The 23,929-nt window shown below is 33.7% G+C and overlaps 1 protein-coding gene across 4 annotated transcripts in view; it reads right to left on the reverse strand.

The window, feature by feature from the left end:
• The window catches only part of SPOCK3 (SPARC (osteonectin), cwcv and kazal like domains proteoglycan 3), a gene marked incomplete at both ends in the record, with an annotated part of 365,032 nt that overhangs the window by 164,736 nt on the left and 176,367 nt on the right, over positions 1–23,929 (reverse strand). For 2 of the 4 annotated variants that reach the window (XM_080709750.1, XM_080709749.1), the window contains one exon: positions 11,569–11,683. The exons of the other annotated variants lie outside the window; for them this stretch is intronic. In XM_080709750.1, the coding sequence (XP_080565876.1) occupies positions 11,569–11,683 (115 nt within the window). The remainder of the gene's footprint in view (positions 1–11,568; positions 11,684–23,929) is intronic. 4 annotated transcript variants of the gene reach the window in all.

A 23,929-nucleotide genomic window follows, 5' to 3' on the forward strand; every position in this document is an offset into this window, starting at 1 on the left:
GTCTGAATGCTTCCAAGCAATGTTACATTTACAATTTTTTTAGCACATAAATAAAGAACTCCTAAGTCATGTGACGTGTATCACCATGAAGGTAGGCTCATGATCCAAGATCCCTGCCGACAACTGAACTGGATAAAATAAAGTAGTAATGAAAGAGCCTACCATTCAAGAGGAAAAGAAAGATAATGTATCTGGGAAGCATAACAAATATTTTGTTGATGGAACTTCACTATAACAAATAAAATGTCATTTGTAATTATCTGTGCCTCACAATTTGTTTTTACACATGCACACACTTCAAAATAAGATGCTCAATTTACCCACAAGTCTGTTTCCCCTTTCTAAACATACTCTGCGTAGTGTGTTCTCTTACCAATCCCTTTGCACCCCAACATCTTCTCCAAGAGCCACTGGGCCACACCCAGACTTTCACTCTTGGTCCTCACAGCATCCGCAGTGATCTTTTGAAAAGAAAACTTTTTTTGTGTGTGTTTTTTGTGTTCCTTTCTTGAGCAAGGCCCTCCCCTTTACCAGCCATTATCTTTAAGATAAAATCTCAGACATATACATAGCTTCAGGCCTTATCATACCAGATCACGGCCTTACTTCAGATCTGATATCTTACCTCCTTTCTAAACACACTGGCATTTCTGCTCTTTTATGCTCAATTTCCTTCTGTTTCACATGCCTGGATTATTCTTACCTGGTATCCAGCTTCTTTTCAATGGGGTAATTTCTTAATTATTATCTCTTATGAGAAAGTTTTGTTATCTACTCTGCTCCCTGTCTCTCTAGTTATTTGTGTTCATCTTGTCACCTATCACCACATTAAATTATATTATGTATTTTTTATTCTTTATTCCACTCCAAAATGTGAGAGTGACAAAATTAGAAGCTTGCTGTGTTCTTATAACTCTGTAATCCATGTGCCAATATGAGTTATTGGCTCCTGATAGGTGTTCTATATGCATTTTTAATAAAGAGGAAATAATGAATAAATAACTATAGATGAGAGCTCGAGTAAGATAAGAACAAATGATTAGAGGAGGAACTTGGCAACACAGAATTTCCAATGCCCTGTGTTTCGGAAAAGTCCTTTTACTGAGTTAGCTATTAAAAAAAATTGCAAGGTAGTGAGTTAAGAAAGTGCAAATCAGGTTAAGACAAAAAGTTTCTATTTACAGGAAGACTAAATACCTTGTAAGAGTTTTTTAAATAGGGTATGGTAAGTTGAAAAGCAAATGACAATAGAATTATTCAGTATGAATTAGAAAGGAAAAGACAAGACATGGGGGTTTTGCATGCTTCTTAAAATAATTTTAGAAACTTGATTGTTTCTAGGTTTTAAGTCATAAACTAGCAAATATAGAAAACTTGAAGGTGCGATAAAAAAAGGATTTATCGAGAGAGGAAATAATAAATCCAGTTTCGAACACAGATTAAGGGGTTCAGGATGTACAGGAGAGAATGATGAAGGCTGGCAATGATAACAAGAACAATAATAATAGTAATAATAATGAAAATAGGTGACACTGATCTGAGTGTTACAGGATATCAATTCAATGATGTCTCTGTGATTAATATACAAAATGTCAGTGGAGACCCAACTCAATGACCTCTACTTTCTTTGGGAGCAAACAAGTGAGTCCCTCCAATGAGAAAAAGAGGTAACTTATAAACCTTATCAAGAACAAAGAGTCTTATAGCAGTAGCTTATAGAAATACAGATAAAAGCTGACTCGGGGACACAAAACCATCACCAGATAGTGTGACTGCTCTAGCTAGGAGTCATAGACCATTCATCTGAAGAAGCACTGATTCTTACAGTCCCACAGTTCTCTAGCAATAACTGGGATATAGAAAGACTGGATTTTAGTCTCAAATATATTAATAAATAAGGAGCCCCATGGCTCTAGAAAAGTCAGCTCACAAGCAACTAGCTGAGGCAACAAATAATGGGGGATTTTTAAATCCAACAGGCCTATGCTCAATTCTCAGTACTAATTTAATGCTTGTGTTGCCTTTTGCAATCTACATAAACTGAGTTTTAAACCCTTAATCTGAAAAATGAAAAAAGCGATGGATAGTAACTACCAAATAAAGTAACACATGCAAAGTGCCTACACATTTTGAGGTAAAGTCCTAGCAGTAAGTATTTAGGTATTGTTCGTCCTATGATGCTTTATTTAATCTGCATCTCCATTGTAAAATCATAACAATCTTTGCCTTAATTTAGAATGTATGCCTGAAATAAATTGCCTCTAGAGAATTTTCTAGATCCAAATTCACATTTAAGTTACACTACTCCCTGGTGAATGTCAGTTAACTTAATACAAACCAAGAAGAAAATAGCCTAGGGAAATGAGAGAGACTATACGCTACTGTCTCTGCAACTGTATCATTTGTATTTTGTCACCAATACACACACATTTTAAATAATTATGTGTTTGGACTCATAGGGAGGACTAGAGGCTTAAATTAATATAATTTCTGTGATGTCTGTAATATATACCTTCATAATACAGAGAAAATGCCCCTAACATTAGTGAGTCTGTAGTTTAGAGCAAGTATAATTATCTGGAAAATCCTGTGGTTCTTATGTATTTTGTGCTATATTTTTATCTGTGAGAGTATCTAAAGTCCTTACATTTAGGAATAAATGTATGCAATTGTTTCTGCAAATTATGCTCTTAAATGTTAGTGGTAGAAAAGTTGTATCATGCCCAGATGAGGCCCCCAATGGACAAGTGCTTCCAACCATACAGCCTATGTCCAATACTTTTGACTGATAGGAAACTTGAGGCGTTAATTACTAAGACTCTCTCACATCCCTTCATGGGTTTTCCACTGTTTATGGAACTCTGAAAATAAGTATAGTACATCTCCAAAATATTTTTTAATTAGAATAATGGATGTTACTATCACCTGTCTTAAATGTCAGTGTCTTAACATAGAATAAATATATTTTCTTCTGTATAATAGATCACTGATGAGTGGCCTTTTACATGGTGGCCCTGATAACCAAGAATCTGTGTTTTGTGGCTATACTGTCCTGTAGGGCCTCAGAACTGTTTGCTTCCCATTGTTTGATTATGGATAGAAACAGAGAAATCAGTCATACGTGTTTCTTATTCATACCTGGACTCTGAGTGACAAACACTACCTCTATTTTGGTTTGACTGATTACATGACCTTATAAATACCTGAGAGATAGTAGGAGGAACTGATAAAAACTGTCACTCCTAGCCGGACAGGACAGGTACATCCTAGCAATAATTCTACACTTTAGAAAGAAGGAATCTTTTGTTCTATGGCTATCTGTATCTGCCCACAGATGAATATTAATGTGCATAAATTATATATTCAAAATCACAAAGTGAATACAGAAATTAGTAAGTGTATTAAGTTACATATTTTGGAACTAAACAGAATCAACAAAAACTTTTTAAAAAAGTATTAGAAAAGGAAATAAGGCAAAATTGAAAACTAGAAAAGGAAACATTATTCAGACTAAAATATAGCACCATATGATTCCATGTTTCCTAATTATTTATCTATAATAGCTAGCGGTAAAAAAGGCTTTCTACAAAGTTTAAACATTAATATGCTCTCTTAAAGTCTATTTCCCCAAAAATTATTGCCTCTCTGCCAACACATGGATAGCAGTAGGTTCATCTGTATTTTGTCCCAACTGTTGGAATATTTAATAAAAATTCAGTAACAAAAAGTTTTGGTTTAATACTTAAAATATCACAGTTAAAATAAATTCATCATCTGAGATCATAACCATGAGCATTACAATTGATTCTTGGAAATTACAATATTAAGAGTGATAAGATGAAAGTGTCTAACATGCTAAGAAATATAATTGATTACCTAGAGAGAGAATAAGAAATACTTGTTTGATGAATAGATTACAAAAAAACAGAAACATGTGGAACACTAATTAGGTTAATCAAGGTACCTGTCTATCAAACACCAACTGCTTTACAAATAATAGACCCAACAAATAGTGGGAATAAATAAATTATTCACATTTAGTTATAGCCTGAAGATCTAGCAATGGTTTTCTACCATTGTATGCTTTAATTCTTATCTTGGGATAATAATAATCTCTTGTCTGAAAGAACTAGATGCACCTCCAAAAATGTTATTGGTACAAATTAGTTAAATAAATCATCATATAGGAATGGATTTCTATAGAGCCATATAAAATATATGTGCTAAATTTCAAATATATATGTTAAATTGAAAATGTGCACATTATTTTGTTAACAAACGAGGTACAGTAACCTGAATAAAAATTCCATTTGTAATTGGTGATTGTGTTCGTGAGAAAAGATATGTGTGTGTGTTTGTGTGTAGACAATTTCTGCATGAATAAGTAGAAGAAAATCTGAATGATCTGAGAGAAAAAAATTACATATGTATTTCCTTTTCTATCACATGGAGTTTTTACCTTATACACATGTTGTTTTTATGAATGTATATTTTAACACTAAGAAAAAATTAAAATCAATATCATTTATACTGCCTTTATATATTTTTTACCCTTTCGTACTTATCTAATAAGCAATCATGATTTTTATTTATTTCTTCAATATAATAAATTAAAATGAAATAGACAAAGATTCTACTTAGAACTAGAATGACTATGTTCATGAAAGACAGTTTCAATTTTTTTGCACACAAAATAATGTAAAAATATCCATTTAACCTATGTAATTATTTCTCTTCCCATATTTCATAAACCCAAGAAATGTACTTGAACTTTGAACTTGAGTATTTTAATCTCCATCTTTTAAGAGTATTTGCTTAAGATATATTCAAGTCCCTCTATTATACTTCCTTAAATGTAACCTTCTTCATTAACTATCAAATTTTTCCTTTTTTCTAAGGTCTTTGCTAGAACTTAGATGAAATTTGAGCTTTCTCTCCATTGTCATTTTTCCTAGTTAATATTCTTCCTGTATGAGGCTTTCATAAAGCAAGAATTATATGACAGAGAAGATGGCTTACATATGAATGAATTTCTTACATTCATTTTTCACAGAATGCCACTAACTATAGTGTTCCCCTGTTACCAGTATCATGATGGCTCAGGTTTCTTATGCCTGGCTGCTTAACTTGCTCTCTTCTGCTGATAATCATAACTCACACCCCTGTTTTGATAGCTGACATGTAGATATATGAGGTCAAAAGGAATGCCCAGAGGTAAACTGATTACAATCTTTCATACAAATTTAAAAACCAGTAGAGATGGTAAGCAGAAATCTAAACAAGTTATGCCTATGTCTTTGCTATTTCTCTTTAAACAATATCTGTCACAATTTTCCCACAGTAGTGCCCATACTTTCCAGTTTTCAACTAGACAAAGGATACCTCTTCTTTTAAGTATGATTTTTAAATTCCATCTCTTGCTATCATGATAGGAGTCAACTGATTTTCACAAACACAATGTCAACCATAATACAAAAACCCAGTCCTTAGATATTTAGTAAATAAAGAAATAGCAATAATATAAGTAGACAAAACCTTTCTCATATGCTATGAGTACAAAGTTACAGGAGTATTGACTCTTACTTTGTGTTAGAAGATGTGTGAGGGAAATTCAAGTAGATTTCTCAAAAAGTTTTTGTTGTCAAGTGCTTCCATTGTGAAAAGTGCTTTGCACAATTTATGGATTTAAGCTTCACAAAAACAGGAGATAAATAATGTAAGTACCATCTTTATCTTATTATCAAGAAAACTAGGTTTGGAAAATTTAATTTGTTAAAAGTCATTCTGCTACCAAGGGATGGAACCGGACTGAAGTCTGGTTTCAAATTACCATTTGAAAACTACTCTTAGAAATGGAGTATTTGTCCAAAGAAAAAGAGAATAAATGGGCATAATAGTTCATTAGGGAAAAATCAAACATGATATCAAATTGTATGATTATAAAACATACAATGTGATTAGGAAAAAAATAATAGCTAACCCTAACATAATCTCTACCATTGACCATGTTCTGTTTTGTTTTCCACATTAATACATTAATTGGAGAAGGTACTATACACTGGATCCAGGGGAATTCTACCTTCTAGCTACACCTTTTTTTTTTTTTATTTTGATGCAGTTTTAATAGAATTTCTATATGCTATGGAAGGTCAGAGTTACTGAGGCTGTCCTTGAACCTGTGATTCCCCTGTAATCCAGCTATCCAAGTACTGGATTATAGGTGTATTGCCACCATGCCTGGCTCACATTGATCCTTCAGAGGACATCTTTAAAGGGTACCATTTTACCCCATATCCTTTACATAGGAAGAAACAGAAGCACTGAGTTTAAGTAACCTGTTCAAAACTACACAGATAAGGAGAGTGGCAGCCCACTGTGAAGCAGAGCAGCCTAGAGAAGACATCCCTCTACAGAACGGATTTTCTGCTGTGACTAAACTGTAATAAGCCAGAGTAGAATAGCTGCAAAGGAGGCTGAAAGCAGCCTGGGCCAGGCTGGAAAGAACCACTTGGAAGATTTTGACTTTAATCAACGGGCTTCTGGTTTTTAACTAAAGAGGGAATCGAATCACAAAAATGATAAGATGTGATGTGTACTTTAAATATCGAGTCAATATTTTGACTTATTTTTGTAATTAAGAAACATGGTTTGTTGGTGGTGATGGTGGTGATGTTTTTGTAACACACAACACTTAAAGTGAAACTTGATCAAATCACCTAAACTGATGAAAATGTGCAATCTAATTCATTCAATTTTCTTCATACAAGCAATTCTCAACTAGCTGGGGATTATAGATCCTGAGGGTAATGACAAAATGACAGGCAAAACTAAGAATTTTACATTCAGGTAAGGAAGTATGTGGTTAAAATGTGTTGAGAAAATGTACATGAGGTAATAGGTATTCAGAAGTATTTTTTAAAAAGGAATATAACATTTCAACAAGAGAAGTTACACCAATAATTCTATGATGCTTTATAAGTGTTACATGACATGTTCCAAATGATAAAATATAACTAATATACATAGGAATGCAAGTTCTAAAAGTGTAATGGTAAGCTTCAATGTACAACTTTATCAGGGGCAAATTAGGTAAAATCTCTGTGCCTCAACTTTCATTAGTGGTAAAATGAGAATAACTGTTATAACCCATCTCATTTTCTGTGATAATTGTGAGATTAAATATGTAGACATATGCTTGTGTACATGTGTTTAGTGTGTATAGACACACATTCTAGACATAAGGAAAATACTATGAAGTATAGCCATAATTTGTGTTTTAGGTAGAAGAACTGAACAATGCTATATTAAGTATTCTAAAATATTAACACCACTTTTAAACTATTTATTTTTTAAAAGTTTTGCAGGCCTTCTACAATGTTTTTATTAGTATATTTCAATTACATAGAATAACGGGTTTCAGTGTAGCATACTTATACATGCATGTAACATACTTTGATCATTATCCTCCTTCATCCTCCCGCCCCCTCCCCAACCCCCTTTTACTTCTCCAAGTTGTCTCACTGTGACTTTCATGGCATCCTTTCTTTTTTGTTAGATTCCACAGATGAGGGACCACATGCAATATTTGTCCTTTTGAGTTGGATTTATTTTGAAATCCTCTTTATCTTAAATATTTAAGTAGCTAAATACTTATAATAGAAACATTCATTCATAAACACAATAGAAATCCACTAATAAATATAAAATGAATTGTGTGTGTAAACAAGATAGATATGATTTCAATTTTAAATGTGCCACACTTATGCATGTATCATCTATCATTTACCTAAATCTTTGTAAATTAGAATCCCCAGAATCAATGAGCTAAAGCTTTTGCTTCTCTGGAATGGGAATGATAATGGTTATTATAAAGTACTAGGGTTGTTCTAAAAGGTAAATTAAGACATTTGGTAAAGAGCTGTGCATAGAGTAAGCATGAAATAAATACCGAATTTCACTCTCCCTGGGGACATTTTCAAATATTTATACTCCATATATGCTAAATCTTATATTAAAAAGGATGATTGTTGCGGGGTGTGGTGGCACACGCTTGTAATCCCCGTGCTTGGGAGGTGGAGACAGGAGGATCACGCAGGTTCGAAGCCAGCCACGCTGGCTTGAGAGACCCTGTTTCCAAAAAGAAAATATAAAAATGGTTCTGGGAGTGTAGCCCAGAGGTAGAAGGGTTTCCAGGAACCCCAGTACCACAAAAAAAAAAAAAAAGAAAAAAAGAAAGGAAATCATTGTAAAATCGCCATAATAAGCTCAGTTCAATTCTACAAATATTTTGCGACTCTATTATAACTTGGGCCCTGAGATGGGATCTTCCCATCTTAAATATTTCCTCATTAGAACAATGAACATGCAAGTTCCACAGTCATGCATATTAATATCCATATAAAGAACTGCGAGTCTTCTTTTAAATATGGTCATTAAAAACTATAAATCCCAAAGGTGCACAATTAAAATAGAAGAGGTTTAGGGCTTGCCTTCTTTTGACATCTATTTCTGATAAGTAGCATTTCAAAATTAGTTTCATCATGTTCTACGAAATTCTTTCTTAGGAGACCTTCTTAAGCACTTAATTATCAAACTTTTTTTATTCTTTGGTGCAAATGAGTAGAAATTAATATGACTAGTTTTGCCCTGCAACAACTTCTTCAACTTTCCTTTTATTGTGCTAAGCCTATTTTCTTTTAATATCAGCCACAGCAACTGGTGCCAGAAACACTGATCTAGAAATAGTATTAATTATCTGCAGCTGCATAGGCAGAACGGAGCAGAAAACACTGGGCTACTTGCTCACAATATATAAACACAATGAAACAAACAGAACCCTCAGCTATCAGCATTTGTGTCACTTTCTCCCAAGGTACAACTATAAAAAAATGGATCACATTCAAAGCCTGGGAAAGAATGCCATCAAATATTCTATTTAAACCATCTAGATAATTGGCTATATTATCGTATTGCTAAAGCATCCCGGAAATTAGAAAAACAAGATTTTTTCCTCATTATTCATAAAATTGTTTGATTTTTAACTAGTAATGATAAAGCTAGCCGAAAATTAGCGTGACAAGGCCAATTAATAGAAAACCCCATTTGAAGAAAATGTCCAAATATATTACTCTAGGTTGGCTGTAATGATAAAAGATCAGGACACAGCATTAGCCACTTAATCCTGCTACTTCTGTGATTTTGGGATGTAATTAGTGTTATTGAGAGCACTATGGAAGAAATTTATTGACTATTTTAATTACATACAAATCCCAAACAAGGGCCTACTGCTTTAAAAAAAAAAAAGTTGTTAAGAATGCCCTTTCCCATTTGTCCTTTTTATATACACTTTTGCCTTTTTCCTGTAACTCATACATTCTTGCATTTGTTCATTTCTCCAATAAATGTATTTACAATATTTGTTGAGTGCCTCCTATGCCATTCCTAACCCACTTTCAATAAATATCCATGAGGTAAACAGGAAACAATAGGTCTAGATGATTTACACTGACTATTTTCATGGATCAAACTACTTATCTACACTTTCAACATTAAATGTTCTACAACTAGAAGAACTCTTGGTAATCCAACAATTCTATGATAATCCAAGAATTCTTGGTAATCCCAGAATTAATATGGTAATTCAAGAAAGAATGTACTAGTCAATATAGCAAGAGTTGAGTCTAATGTAGTAAGACATAACTCTACCTTCATGAAACATCCAGTCAACCAAAGGAGACTGAAGTTAGACAAATTAACACAAATATAGTGAATAATATAAAATGAGAAATTTAAAGCTCTAAGGTAACAAGGACAGGAGTGTGACTATTAGTGAGGCGGGACTTGGAGAAGCCTCTTTGAAAAGAATCGTCTTCCCACCCCTACAGAAATGGTAGCTTCAATTGCTCTATCTTTAATGAGAAGGAAAGAAAATAATAGCTTTAAATTTAGAAAGTGGTGATATCTAATCTAAATAATATAAATGAGAAAAATGTATTAATTAATTCCTTTCTCTTATTTCACTACTATATACCTACACATATACCTTTAAATATAAGTTATAGAGTATTTATATTAACTACCTTTATTGTTCAACTTGCTTGGACAGATCTCTCCTAAATGTTGTATAAACATTCACTCTATGCTGACATCCTTGATTTAAATACAGCATATCAAATATTAATCATAATATTAATTTATTTATTGTGGTACTGGAGATTGAATCAGGGGCCTTCTGCCTCTGAGTTATACTTCCAGCCATATTTTATTTTTGTTTTTGTTTTTATTTTGAAACAGGTTCTCACTAAGTTAGAAATCCTCCTGTCTCAACCTCTCAAGTGAGGTTGTTTATGGAATGCAGTGCACGTTGAGCCCATTTTTCTTTTTCTTTTTGAGATGGAGCCTCACTGTTTGGACCAGGCTATTCATCCTAAAAAAAGATGTCCTAAAACATTCTGGCCCCAAATTTATATAATTTATTTCTTTATTTGGTACTAGGAATTGAACCCAGAAGTATTCTACTTTCAAGATATAATCTCAGCCCTTTTTATTCTTTGTTTTGAAACAGAGTCTTCTTAGGTTGCTAAGAGTCTCTACTTCTGCGGCTGATCTCAAACCTGTGATTCTCCTGTCTCAGCCTCCCAAGTACTGGGGTTACAAGTGTGCACCACCATGACTGGTCCTATATTGTGATTTTAATATTTTATCAACAAATATTGGGAACCAATTTAGCACATGGGATGGAGTCACCATTTTGAATGGGTTCAGCGAGGTGCATAGTACATGCTGAGTGGAAATTGTCCACAAGCAGACAAAATTTCTTGGACTGGATGGGACCACAAGGTGAACTTTGATGACCTCCTATAGTCCCAGAAAGGTTTACCTTGCTCTTCCCTAAACCTACGTCCCTCTCCCTAAAGGTAACCCCTGATTGCCACTCTCTAAACCTAACTTGTGACTGCTCTGCCATTTTGCGCATTTTTAGAAATGCTTTACTTAAACTCTCAATAAAAGAGGGCACTCTTTGAAGGAGGGCAAAAGCTCTTTCACTTTTTTGGCTTTCTCCCTAGCCGTCCCTCATTTTTCCAATAATAAATAATCCCTAAAAAATAAGCATTTCTGTCTCTGAGTCATTTTATGCAAGAGACTTCTAACAGCAGCAGTTTTCTGTGGCTGCTAGTGTCTGGCACAACAAAAATTTATTTTTCCCTTTTAACTTCACTTCTAACGCTTCCCCCAAGGAAAAACGAGGATGTTTGAGAATCATAAAAATAAAAATTAGGAGGCGCTAGCAGTGTGATTGTTCCTTAAATTTGAAAAGGCACACATATACAGCATCTACTTTATTTAATAAACTATTTGCTTAAAATTTCTATAATCTACCGTAGTTTGATGACCATGTTTAGCCCAAGTGAATCATAATTCTATTAACTAAACTTCTGAAAAGGTATGAATAAAACCCTGCAGAAAAGCTAATCAAGCACTGACCAACATGTGCACTCAGTCATTTTCCATAGCCAGAAGTGCTGAGGAGTGCTGCTCCATCAGTGGGATTTGCCTTGCTCTGCTCACCTGTGTGTCAGCCTCCGCTGACTGATGCAGACCGCAGTTTGAGGATCTTGACTAATGCACACTTTATGACGGCTGCATTTCATCTTTAGGCATGGATCTTTAGCTGGATCTAAAGCTGAAAACGAGAGAGAAAGAGAGAGAGAAAGAGAGAGAGATTGTGGAGAAAATATTAAAGTAAACTTCTGTAAAATGGAGGGGTCTCATCTTACCAAGCATACATTGATCAAGAAATGTTATAGCACTTAGCTGTCAATGCTACATTTTCCCCTTATGAACCCTATAACTCAGGCTCTGGGTAACAGATAGTTGGAGTCTGGTCTCATCTAGACTATTCAGAAGCTGAAATGAACATACCACTATGCTTGGAAGATAAATGACTAAAACAGAAATTTTAAGATAAAAACACTTTGTGGTTGATACTAACATCATAGTAAAGGTTAGAATTAGAGCTGGGACGTGTTATTGCAGTTATCTATGTCAGTAGAGAATTACATTTTACTTCTGTGTTTCACAAGAAAGATATTAGGGGTAACACCCCTAAACACATCAGGGAGTACTGATGAATCTTTAGATAGACAGCAATTGTGTAGAGCTGTACTTGGGGGCTGGTTAAGTACATCATGGTAAGATCTGAGATGTTACATTTTAATTTTTGGACTGTTTTGCATAATATTTTAAATAATATTCACTTAAGAAGCCTCTGTCTTTGTAGCTGCCCAAACAAGACTATAATATGTGTTGATTTTCTTTTCTTTTCTTTTCTTTTCTTTTTTTTTTTTTTTTTTGGTGGTACTGAGGATTGGAACCAGGGGCATTCTGTACTTCAGCCATATTTTATTTTATTTTATTTTATTTTATTTTATTTTATTTTATTTTATTTTGAAATAAGGTCTCATTAAATTGCTGAGACTGGCATCAAACCTGTGATTCTCCAGCTTAGCCTCCCAAGTACTACAATTATAGGCATGCACCACCACACCCAGCCTATAAAAACCTTATTGGCATCAAATTCACATATTATACAATTCATTCATTTAAATTTTACAATCACTGGCTTTCAGTATATACAAAATTGTTAAATTAACATCACAATTTTAAAATATTTTACTACCAATTAAACCTAAAAATATCTTATGGTTATCACCCTTACCTCACCCCTCTAGTTAGTACTAGGCAAACAATCTGTCACTATATTGTCTATCCAGGCATGTCATCCAAGTTGAATCATAAAACGTGTGGCCTTTTGTGACTGGCTTCTTTCTCATGGCACTATGTTTCTGAGGCTCAACACTGTTGCAGCATGAATTTTTACTTCATACCTGTGTATTGCTGAGTTATATTCTATTGCATGGATATAACATATTTTATTTATCTAGTCACTAGTAGATGGGCATTTGGGTGGTTTCAACCTTTGGATTCTGATGAATAATGCTGATTTTGGTAATCGTCATTGGTTATGGTCAGTAATATATTATTGCACATTTTTGTTGGGAGAAGGAGAGAAGGAAATTAGTACAACTGAAAAAAGAAAGGCATTGGACATCCGATTTGTATACATATTAACACTGAGAGAAAGAAATGATAAAAGTGGTAAATAAATAGTTACAGTGCATGAAGTAAAATGGACTAGGGTAACCAGAATAATGTGTATTTGGATTTGCATCTAATTTTCCATTCTTAAACCTAGGGTAAACTCAAGCTGATACCTGGTGTAAAACTTAAGTTCAACTTTAGTAATGTGTTAAATCTTAGCCAATAATCTAGAAGAATATTTAATGGTAATCAAGGAATTCAATAAAATATAGATTATAAATTATACTTATGTATTAGTATAAACACATATTTTATTATTTTAAAATGCAATCAAGCATTGTGGCGCTTAGTTGTAATCCCAGTACTTGGGAGGCTGAGACAGGAAATTTCAGTTTTGAGGCCAGCTTCAGCAATATAGTGAGACTCTCATCAACTTTGTAAAACCTTGTTTCAAAATCAAAAAAGAGCCGGGTGTGGTGGCGCATGCTTGTAATCCCAGCATTTGGGAGGCTGAGACCTGGAAGATCGCGGTTTGCAGACAGCCTCAGCTACTTAGTGAGGCCCTCTGCAACTCAGTGAGACCCGGTTTCAAAATAAAGAATAAAAAATAGGGCTGGGGGTGTAGCTCGGAAGTAAAATGCCCCTGGGTTCCATCCCCAGACCCGCAAAAAAAAAAAAAAAAGAAAAAAAAATCAAAAAAATCAAAAGAAAAGAAATAGGGCAGGGGAGTTTGTAACTTAGAGATAGAATGACCTTGAGTTCAATCCCCAATATCAAAAATAAAATCACAAATATCTACAAAACTTTTATTTTACATTTCAATTATGCATTAAATTTAAAATAAAGAGTAGAGACACAGAGTTAAAGAAATTTATTAACTAATAAGCATGTTACAATATACCGTAATAAAATAATAATCAAGACACTGAAAGCTTCTAAACACAAGTGTTAAAACTCATTAAGCCGGGCGTGGTGGCGCACGCTTGTAATCCCCGCACTTGGGAGGCGGAGACAGGAGGATCGCGCAGGTTCGAAGCCAGCCGCGCGCGCTGGCTTAGGAGACCCTGTTTCCAAATAAAAAAGTATAAAAATAGGTCTGGGAGTGTAGCCCAGAGGTAGAAGGGCTTCCAGGAACCTCAGTACCACCAAAAAAAAAAAAAAAAAAAGAAAAGAAAAGAAAAAAAAAAACACATTAAAACACAAACGTTTCAATTTCTGCTATAAAGAAAACTTTTTTCAAAGCATAATTAGATCGATTACAATTGCTCTTAGTGTCTGCAGTAGCTTTAAAGGTTAAGTTGTATTAATTACTTTATTCTCCACAAAATGTTGGAAATACTTTGTTCAATATGCAAATTGCTAGGATATTTTCGTCATACCAGATTTTCATCATAGTTTAAAGTGCAGTAATTTAAGAAGTCCTCTCCTCAAACTACTGTACTTGGAAACTGTATGATTTAATGTTGTAAAACTCTTAAAAGAAAACCAAACAATAATTTAGAAAACATGAAATATGTTGCAAATCGTATCGCCTCCAACCCTTAATCAATTTTGATATCTAATTATTAAAATTATTTGTAAAAATGTATTAAACAGTTCTGCCTCACTATTAAACAATGTCAGTTACCTTTATTTCTACTGTTGATACCTCTATGTCATCTACTCATTTTTTAATATTTATTTTAGATTAGCATGTGTTAATTTTATACATTGATGAGTTTCAATGTAAAATCTCACTGCATACATAAAGTGTTTACTAATCAAATTCAGCTTTTCTTTATTTCATCCTCTCTTCTGCTCTTCCATTATCTAGTAATCACTATTCTACATTCAGGTTACTAATTTTTGTTATTGTTCTTTTAACTTCCTAATATGAGAGAGAAAACGTGTTACTTGTCTCTCTGTGTCTGGCTTGTTTTATTTGATGGGATGTCCTCTCAGTTCATCCATTTTGCTGAAAATCATAAGATTTTGTTTCTATGGCTGAATAATATTCACACACACACACACACACACACACACACACACATATATATATATATATATATATATATATATATATATATAATATTTTTTATTTTATTCATCCATTGAAAGGCATCTCAATTGAATCCATATCTTAATTATTGACAATAGAGCCAGGGCACACATGGGAATATATTCATAATTACCTTATATGAATATTTTATTTCTTTTGGATATATTCCCAGAATGGCATAAGCCAGATCACTTGGTAGGTCTGTTTAGTTTTTTTAAGTAACACCATATTTTTTTCATAATGGTAGTTACATGTCCCCCAATAGTGTATAAAAATTTCTTTGTATCCATGTCTCTGCCAATATTTGTGACCTTCCCAGACCAGCCTCCAAAGTGCTCATTTTACAGTGTATGCCACTGGGCTTGGCTCGTTATTCTTTATAACTGCTGTTCTACCTGGGGAAATATGATATCTTATTGTGTCATTATTTGAATTTTGAGTTTATTTAACCTAGGATATTTTATTCTGAAAAAGGGACATTTTCACTTTTAAATAAAACACTATGGTATACTGAACTATCATGGCTTTTATAATATAATTGCACTTTGAATGGAGATTGTTAAAATTTTAGTTACATCTTCCAGTTTTGGTTACTTTATAAAATCTACATTAGATCATTTTAAAAAGTTCTACGACACTTCATACATTATAACTAAGAAGAGAATAAGAACTCAAAAATTGCTGTATAGCAAGAAGGCAATTATCAGAACAAGTTAAATACATACACATAAAAAAGACTTAATGAGAAAGTTTTGTGTGCAATTTTACTGAAAGGATCAAATAAGAGAATAGCAATGTTTTTCAGGAAGTAGAAAATATAATAGGAGAAAGTGAAAATAAGGAATCAGATTCAAAGGATATACACGAAGGAAAAGACTACTTTCTGAGCATGTGATTTTAACCATCTGTATTTTTTAGTAGAACTCACATTGTTGGTAGTTTACATACTACAAAACATCACACACTGTAAATACAGATGCTTAAGATTTTATTCTTGAAATCATAACAACACAACCAAATTCCCTTTGGCTGGAGCCCATGAATTAGGATCCATTCACAACTTAAAGAGACCTGGTATAATTTCATCACCTCATTACAACATTATCCTTTTTCTTTCCATGCTTTTCAATTTAACATCTCGCTCCGATTCCATGCTACTATTGTCTTGTCAAACTTTTGCTCTAGCATTCAGTAAAACTACCTCTAGAAAGATTTCAGCTAGTTCATTTGAGTTCAGATGATCATGTTCTTTTATTTTACCCTAAGCTTTAATAATCTTTTTTGATTGATGTGAACTAACCTGGGAACCTAACAAATTCTTTTTTGTTTTCTTTCATAAAATGTCTATACATCAGTTGCTTTATAATTTAACTTTGGAACTTCACCAGTGTTTTCTTGATATTTTTACCTGAATACTTAATCTTTGGTGCAGAATCCCCCATTTACTGCCTCTACACAAAGAGGGGTGAGGCTAGATCCAGCTAGTAATGGTGGAATGCCTGAGCCATTGAAGGAAGGTGACAGCAAGAAACCAATATAAAGCGAGGTAGTGATTTTCTTGGAATCATCAGCTTCTCTCCTGTTTCTTTAATGTTCTGAGAGTGGGGACACCGAAACCATAATTAATTCCATTCGGAGTACCTTCATGTACTTGGTTCAAACCCTCTATTTAATATAGCAAAAAAAAAAAAAAAGTTCGAGAATTTAGAAAAAGAATATCCTTTGTAATATTAAATATAATTGTGAATTCTGAAAGTACTGACAATTGAGAAGAAATGGAACCTCAATTTGAGAACTCAACTGCATCCTGGATTCTTAAAGACTTTCTTCAATAATCACATATGAAAGCCCAGAAACTAGCCAATATAAGAAGAAAACTAAAAAAGTGGATCCAGATACTTGGATTTAAAAGCAATTACCATATATTGTATAAAAACCCAGTTTGTTTTCATATTAATGCTGAGATTAGAATTTGCATTATTTCCAAGGTGCTTAAATTTCAAACTAAGAAACAAACACCTAAAAATATACTATATCAGGATATTCTACAAACCAGGGCAAAACCCTCACAAAACCAAAATAGAAAATAACAGCTACAAAAGTACAAAACAAAATAAATATAATTGAAGATGATCACAGCAAAAAAATTACAAGTCACATTAGAAAATAAGGATGGGGTCAACACATTCAGTGACCTAAAAATTAGCATATTAAGAAATAAAAATATTATTTTGAAATTAGAAACAAATTAAAATTAAGAATAATTAAATGAGTTCAAAGTGAAAGATAAAAACCTGATTAATTATATAAGATAAATATAGAAAGATTAAGTGTGAAATACTAAAATAGAACTTCTAGAAATTTAAAGGGACATTTAAATTAAAATTCACAATATATTAATAACACTAGTCTTCAGAAGGAATAATGATGAGTCATGAGAACCATTACTGAAAGTCAATTTACTACTAAAAAGTATGTTGAAACTGCAAAACAATATATAATAAAGGGACCATATTGCAAGTAACCAAAATGCAAACGTGAATAGTCACAAAGAGCAACTACAGATTTGGTGAAAACTTACTAATTAGTGGCAACTTACAGCTAAAGACCATGAAATCATGTCTTTGTTGTGTTGAGAAAAAGATAATTATCAAATATGAATCCCGACAAATAATACGACTTTTTAGGGCCACTGGGAAGTAAAGTTGCATTCAGAAATAAAAAAAGAAAGAATACCAAAGGCACAGCAGAATTTACACATGAAAAAAAACAACCCATAGATGCTTCAACAAATAGCAGAAAATACCATAAAGAAGAATGAACTCCAACAAGCAAAGATAAAAAAAGAAACTGTAAAATAGTTGATATTTTTAATTTATTTTTATCGGTTAAAGTAAGAATAGGAATAATGACTAGTTGGCAGTAAAGGTGAGGTTAAGTGAAGTACAACTCATGGAAATAGGAAGAAAGTTGAATGTCATAGAGATTTGGGTTAAACTGAGTGGCACTTTCCAAGGTTACGATAAATAACCAAGGAATTGGGGGGTGGGGCAAAACATGTGAGTCTTATTTGGGGCTTTTTATCAATAATTAAAAAAATCTAGCTGGACAGCCATAGTGATACATGTCTGTAATTCCAGTACTTGAAAGGCTGAGACAGGAAAATTGAAGATTTGAGACCAGCCTCAGCAACGTAGGAATGCTCTCTGCAACTTAGTGACCCTATTTCAAAATTAAAACCAAAATAGGGCAGGGAAGTGTAGCTCAGAGGTAGAATGCTCCTGGGTCCAATCTCCAGCAACACATACACAAAACATAAACACACACACACACACACACACACACACCACTTAACATAAATAAAATAAAATGAAAGTATAAAAGAAAAATGCAGTTAATCAAGAATGTCAGTGAATGTTAGAGTCAGTAGAGAATTTATTGAGAGTGAAGTAGCTAAGTGTTAAAATTTATTTGGATTATATATGCAAATATATAACTTATATAAACTAAAAAAATTATATACATAAAATTCAGTTTTTAATTCATAGATATTAAATATTTCAAATTTAAAATTTATTCTGTAGGCACTATTATAGAAGACATGTAATAATAAATGCCATTCTCAATTTCATTTGGTAACAGAAAGTATGCTTAGATGATGAGAGTGCTTTAGCAGTTCTGAAGAAACAAAATCAAGAAAATAAAGGTTAACTTGAACATAAATGAGAACTTAAGGGCAGATAAACTGTGAAACTTAAGTATAGGTTGCAATTTCAGAAAAAAAAGGAAAAATCTCAATATCAATATCACTAATTAGTGAAGTCAATGGTGCATACCTATAATCCCAGTACTTGGGAGGCTGAGATAGAAGGACTGCAAGTTCAAGGCCAGCCTTAGTAACTCAGCAAGTGTAGGAAGCCATTAAGGTTTTCCCCTAAAATAATATTTCTGATTTAGCTGACTGTCCTTTGCCCAGAGTCAAAAAGGTTTGGGGTCATGCAAAGTTCAAAGTAAAAGGTCTGAGAGAAGATCAGGTGGTGATGGCATGAGGGTACTGATTGACCTACCTGTAATGTATGTGCTTTGGATTGGTCTTTATTGTATTCTGGTGGTGATAGCATGAGGATATTGGTTGACCTGTTACTGTATAAATACCTCTAAAGAAATAAATCCATAGTCGGCCCAATAGGGAATACTGACCCAGGAGCAGGGGTCGGCCAGTAGAGATATTGACCCAGGAGCAGGGGTTGGCCAGTAGAGATAGTAGGCTGGTGGCCACCCACATTAGAATAAAAAAATTCTTAGAATCAAATTCTTAAGAGTTGAATTTTTCATCCTCATGCCTCTCTTTGGAACCTGTACTTTCGCCGGCTGGCTCCGGCAAGCAAGACTCTCAGCAAATTAACTGAAACCTATCTCAAAATCAAAAAGGCTGGGGGTATAGCTCGGAAGTAGAGTGCCCCTGGGTTTAATCTTTAGTGCAACACACACTTACATATAGATGTACATGTATAATCTCCATCGTGCATTTGCTAAAATGCCTTAGTAGGCTTATCAGTGAGTTTTCACACAAAAATGAAGTGACCAGTAACTGCAACATAATTTTAAATATTTTCCTAATGGTTAATGGTTCAAGGCTGAAGCATTACACGTTTTGTTGCTCTAAAAACAGACATTTCACCATTAACCTATACTACAGAGCTAAAGGAAGAAGTGGCTTTCTGAAGAATTTTTTTAAAACTTTCCAGATGTTATAATGAAAGGTTTGTGTAAGTGAGCAGCATAGAAAGAGAGCTAATGCTTGATAGTTAATTAGACTTTTGACAGCCAATTTTGTGGTGCTAAATGTGATTAAATGTAGCTGCAAGTCTTTGGAGTGACTTTCTTAGTTTCAAACCTTGGTATTACTTCAGTTATGTAAGACACATCTACTCCAACTTTTGCCTCCTCATTATAAAAATTAAACATGGAGGTCTAAACTATTAGAAGATTCGGACATAATTTCTGAATTAATTTTTATGCGAAATATAAATATCAAAATACCATCATTTGGCCAGTCATAGTGGTGCATGCCTGTACTCCCAGTACTAGGGAGGTTAAGACACGAAGGTCAAATGTTCAAGGCAGGCCTCAGCAATTTAGCTAGACCCCAAGCAGCTTACCAAGACTCTGTTTCAAAATAAAAAAATATAAAAAAGGCTAGGGATGTAGCTTGAGATAAAATTCCCTTGGGTTAAATCATCAGTACACAAAAAAGGAAGAAAAAAAGGAAGGAAGGAAAGAAAGAAAAATAAATAAAATATCATTTTTATTTCAACAATATCCTACCCTTTAGATTGATATTGTCTAAACAGAACAACTGTAGTCCTAACAGGCTATCTTAGTGAAGCAATTATCACAATTACCTTTGCAGGTAAGTCAGTCTTATGGATCTCTATTAGCTTTTAGTTTGTCATTTCCAATTAATCTCTTTGCCTGAAAAAAAAATCCTTTGCAAAATAATGGTTTGACTGTTGTTAAATGAAGCTTTCATTGACTACCACCTACCTAGGTGTGATTAGACTAAAAAGTGATCCTGAGAACTAAATCAAATGATCTCACATTTTCTGACTCTCTAGCCCTTTGGACAGTTTATTTAGTTAGAAATTCTAAGCTTAAATCCGTGTAAGTGTAAATGTGTAATTGCTATTTAATAAAGGACTACATCTATAACACTGATCTCACAGCTTAATTTGCCATATCTGGCAAGTTAATATCACCAAGTGCTTAAGTTAGAAATGTAAAGACTATATAAATACTTGTAGGTTAACATATTTATTCAAATATTCAAGATATTCAAAGAGTACTTGTAATCACTTTCTTGGAGTCCTAAATGGACAGTCCAATAGGATTCAATTTAACCTAAGTAATTAGAGCTTAATTCAATTTTAGTGACTGCCATGAAAGCTTGTAGAATTATAATGTGACTCTATGATAATTAAAAATGATGAGAGGGACACAAATAACTAAAATTTCAATTCTACTAGTATATTTAATATTAAAATTAGAAAGTAATTTTTCAGGATGAGAAAATTAAAATAATATATAATCAAAAACACCAAATAATGACAGTAAAAATAAACATGAAATTGTAAAGTATTTCAGACATACCAATGGAAAAGTTAGGATAATGAGCCTACATCAAATATCCCCTTTGTCATTGTTTATCATTGTTCAGCTCCTAAACTGATATAACTAAAATATTTTGAAAATTATTAATTTGCATTGCATGGTCATCTCTTAGAATACAAAATCCTCTGTAATGTACAATTTTCCCATGAAGAAACTGGTATATGTTACTGTGAGATGGAAAAAATAAAGGAGCTGGGATATTTTCATTTTTGTACTCTCAGATTTAATTATTTTTGAAATGTATAGCTTTGTAAAAAGTGTTTTTCAGATTCTAATGACACCATTACTGACCCTACTTATGCTACTAAGAATAAAGGCTGAAAAAGTGAGATGTAGGATCACTCTGTGCTATGAAATAGATCTCTTTTAGGCCAATATGTAAAAGAGAATGATACAAAACAGGGAAGAATTTTTAAAAAGTGTTTCTATTTTTTCTATCTGGGTGTGAGTGAGGAGCTAAACAGTGCAGAGGGATGGCGGATGGCAAAGCAATTGTGTCTGGCCCTACTCCCTTTTCTTCAGGCTATAACCCAACTTTGAGGAATGCTCAGGTGAACAGGCAACACACAGAGAAGACGGAGTTTCTGCCATTCTTGCCATTTGGAGAGTAACTCAGATGTCACCCACAGACTGTCCTATAACATTCTCAGACACTGACCCGTCTAAGCCACCTTGGTAGGATAGCTACTCAGTCATATAGGTCTCTCTGCTTGGACTTTTAAGGCCATGCTCAGTTCCTATTAACTATGGCCACTAACTTAGAGTCACTGGGATCTGCCTGGGAACTGCCTTTGCAGGGTCAAGTGATCCTGCCAGGCGACCAAAATTGAAGCAGGGGCAGTGGACGACTAGAGACTGAAATACACAACTAACAGTGTGCATCCATCCTTCACCATTTTCTTCCCACTGTATATTCAATCGGGCACTATCTTGGAAGCAGAAAAAGTGATTGGAAAGGAAACTGAGATATTTAATGCCCAAATGGAATGAAACTGAATTATTTTATCTACTTATTATCTATTGCTCTAGAGTAAACTATAAATTAGATTGTATACACATTGTTTTTTTTATCATCAGAGGATTTTTTTCTTATTAAGGACTTGGTAAACAAGCAAATAAAGTACTAACTAAAGAGATTATGTTTTTTACATACCCAAGTTTAGCTGATATATAGTTGTAACTTGTATATTGACTGAAGGATCTTGATTAATAAAGTGCAAGTAAAAACCAACCTGCTTCTTTATCCAATTCTCAGAAAGTGTTTGTGGCAGTAAGTTTGTTTTTTTTGCACCTAATATTTCCAATTTTCAAAATAAACAATAAAACTTGGCAGTATTTTTGGTTATTTTTACATAATTAAATGCCCAGCTCAGTTTCATTCTGATACAATTTAGAATGTGTCCATATTCTGTTCATGCTCCAGGTGGGGTCCCAGGATTCAGTTGTAGACTTCTGATGTGGGATAACAGATCTTTTCTTCTTTCATTTATTGTCCCTTCACCAACTACTGTTTCTGACCTCGACAGCCATTGGCTTAAGATGAAATAATGTCTAAAAACAAACAAACAAACAAACAAAACAAAACACCGGTGCTCTGTCGCCTGTTCACTTAGAGGCAGATGTTCCATTGTTGGTCCTTCCTCTTATGCACCTCTGCTGGGTTTTCTTGGAGATTCTTCTGAAGAGGGTATCCGGTTGCATCCCTGAATGGAATTATTTTTCCCCCTTTGGTCGGCCACTTTGATTACCTATCAGCTTCTGAAAACCCAGACACCTATTATTGTTTTTTTAGTTGGCTTTCAACATCTTCTCTAGGTGATCTACTTAGTCCTTTTGAAATATCTTTATGCGGGATCATGTCTGTAGGATGCAGTAAATGCAATAATTAGCTCTAATTTTGGTGCAAGATTTGCTCTTTCTTCTGCTACAATCAGGAGAAAAGGTCAGCAATTTTTCTTGCCCTTCATCATTATAATATCCAAGCCAGAGTCCACACCAGTATCAAGTCTCCCAGGATCAATGGAACACAAGTTTTTCCAAGTGATTATCATGAAGCCACTGGAAATGATAAGAGGGCAGCTCGTTCCCTTTCACAGCGAGAGGCAGCGGACAGGGAGACACCGCAGCACACCACCTACTGTCTTCAAGGGAATGCCAACTCTTTGATCCCGCTTCAATTTCTCTTTTAAAACTTAGAACTGAGGTTGGCAAAACCAGTTTCACAGTTTCTCTGCACCTTCCCAATGAGTGGTCTTACACTTGGCTTTAGGCTCTCAAATTCCTGGGTCTTTGGCACCCCCATTTGATTGTTTTTGGCTTTGATGGCCTCTACTAATGCCCCTAAGCCACAAAAATAGATGAAGCTAGCTTCTGTTATATAATGTGAAATAAAAAACTAAAATTTTCTGAAAATTTCTAGAGTTGTGATAAAATGATACACATTTATGGCTTTTATATTTCCCTACTTATATTTATTTGTGATATGAATTTGTATGCCTGGTCATAATTATACTTACAGAAAATACAAATGTATAAAATTATATAATATATAATATATACTTATACATAATATTTATTGTTGGTATATGGAACATATATTTTATATATTGCATATTATGT

Source organism: Muscardinus avellanarius, assembly GCF_963383645.1.
Source record: "Muscardinus avellanarius genome assembly, chromosome: 14".
NCBI classification, from domain to species: Eukaryota; Metazoa; Chordata; class Mammalia; order Rodentia; family Gliridae; genus Muscardinus; species Muscardinus avellanarius.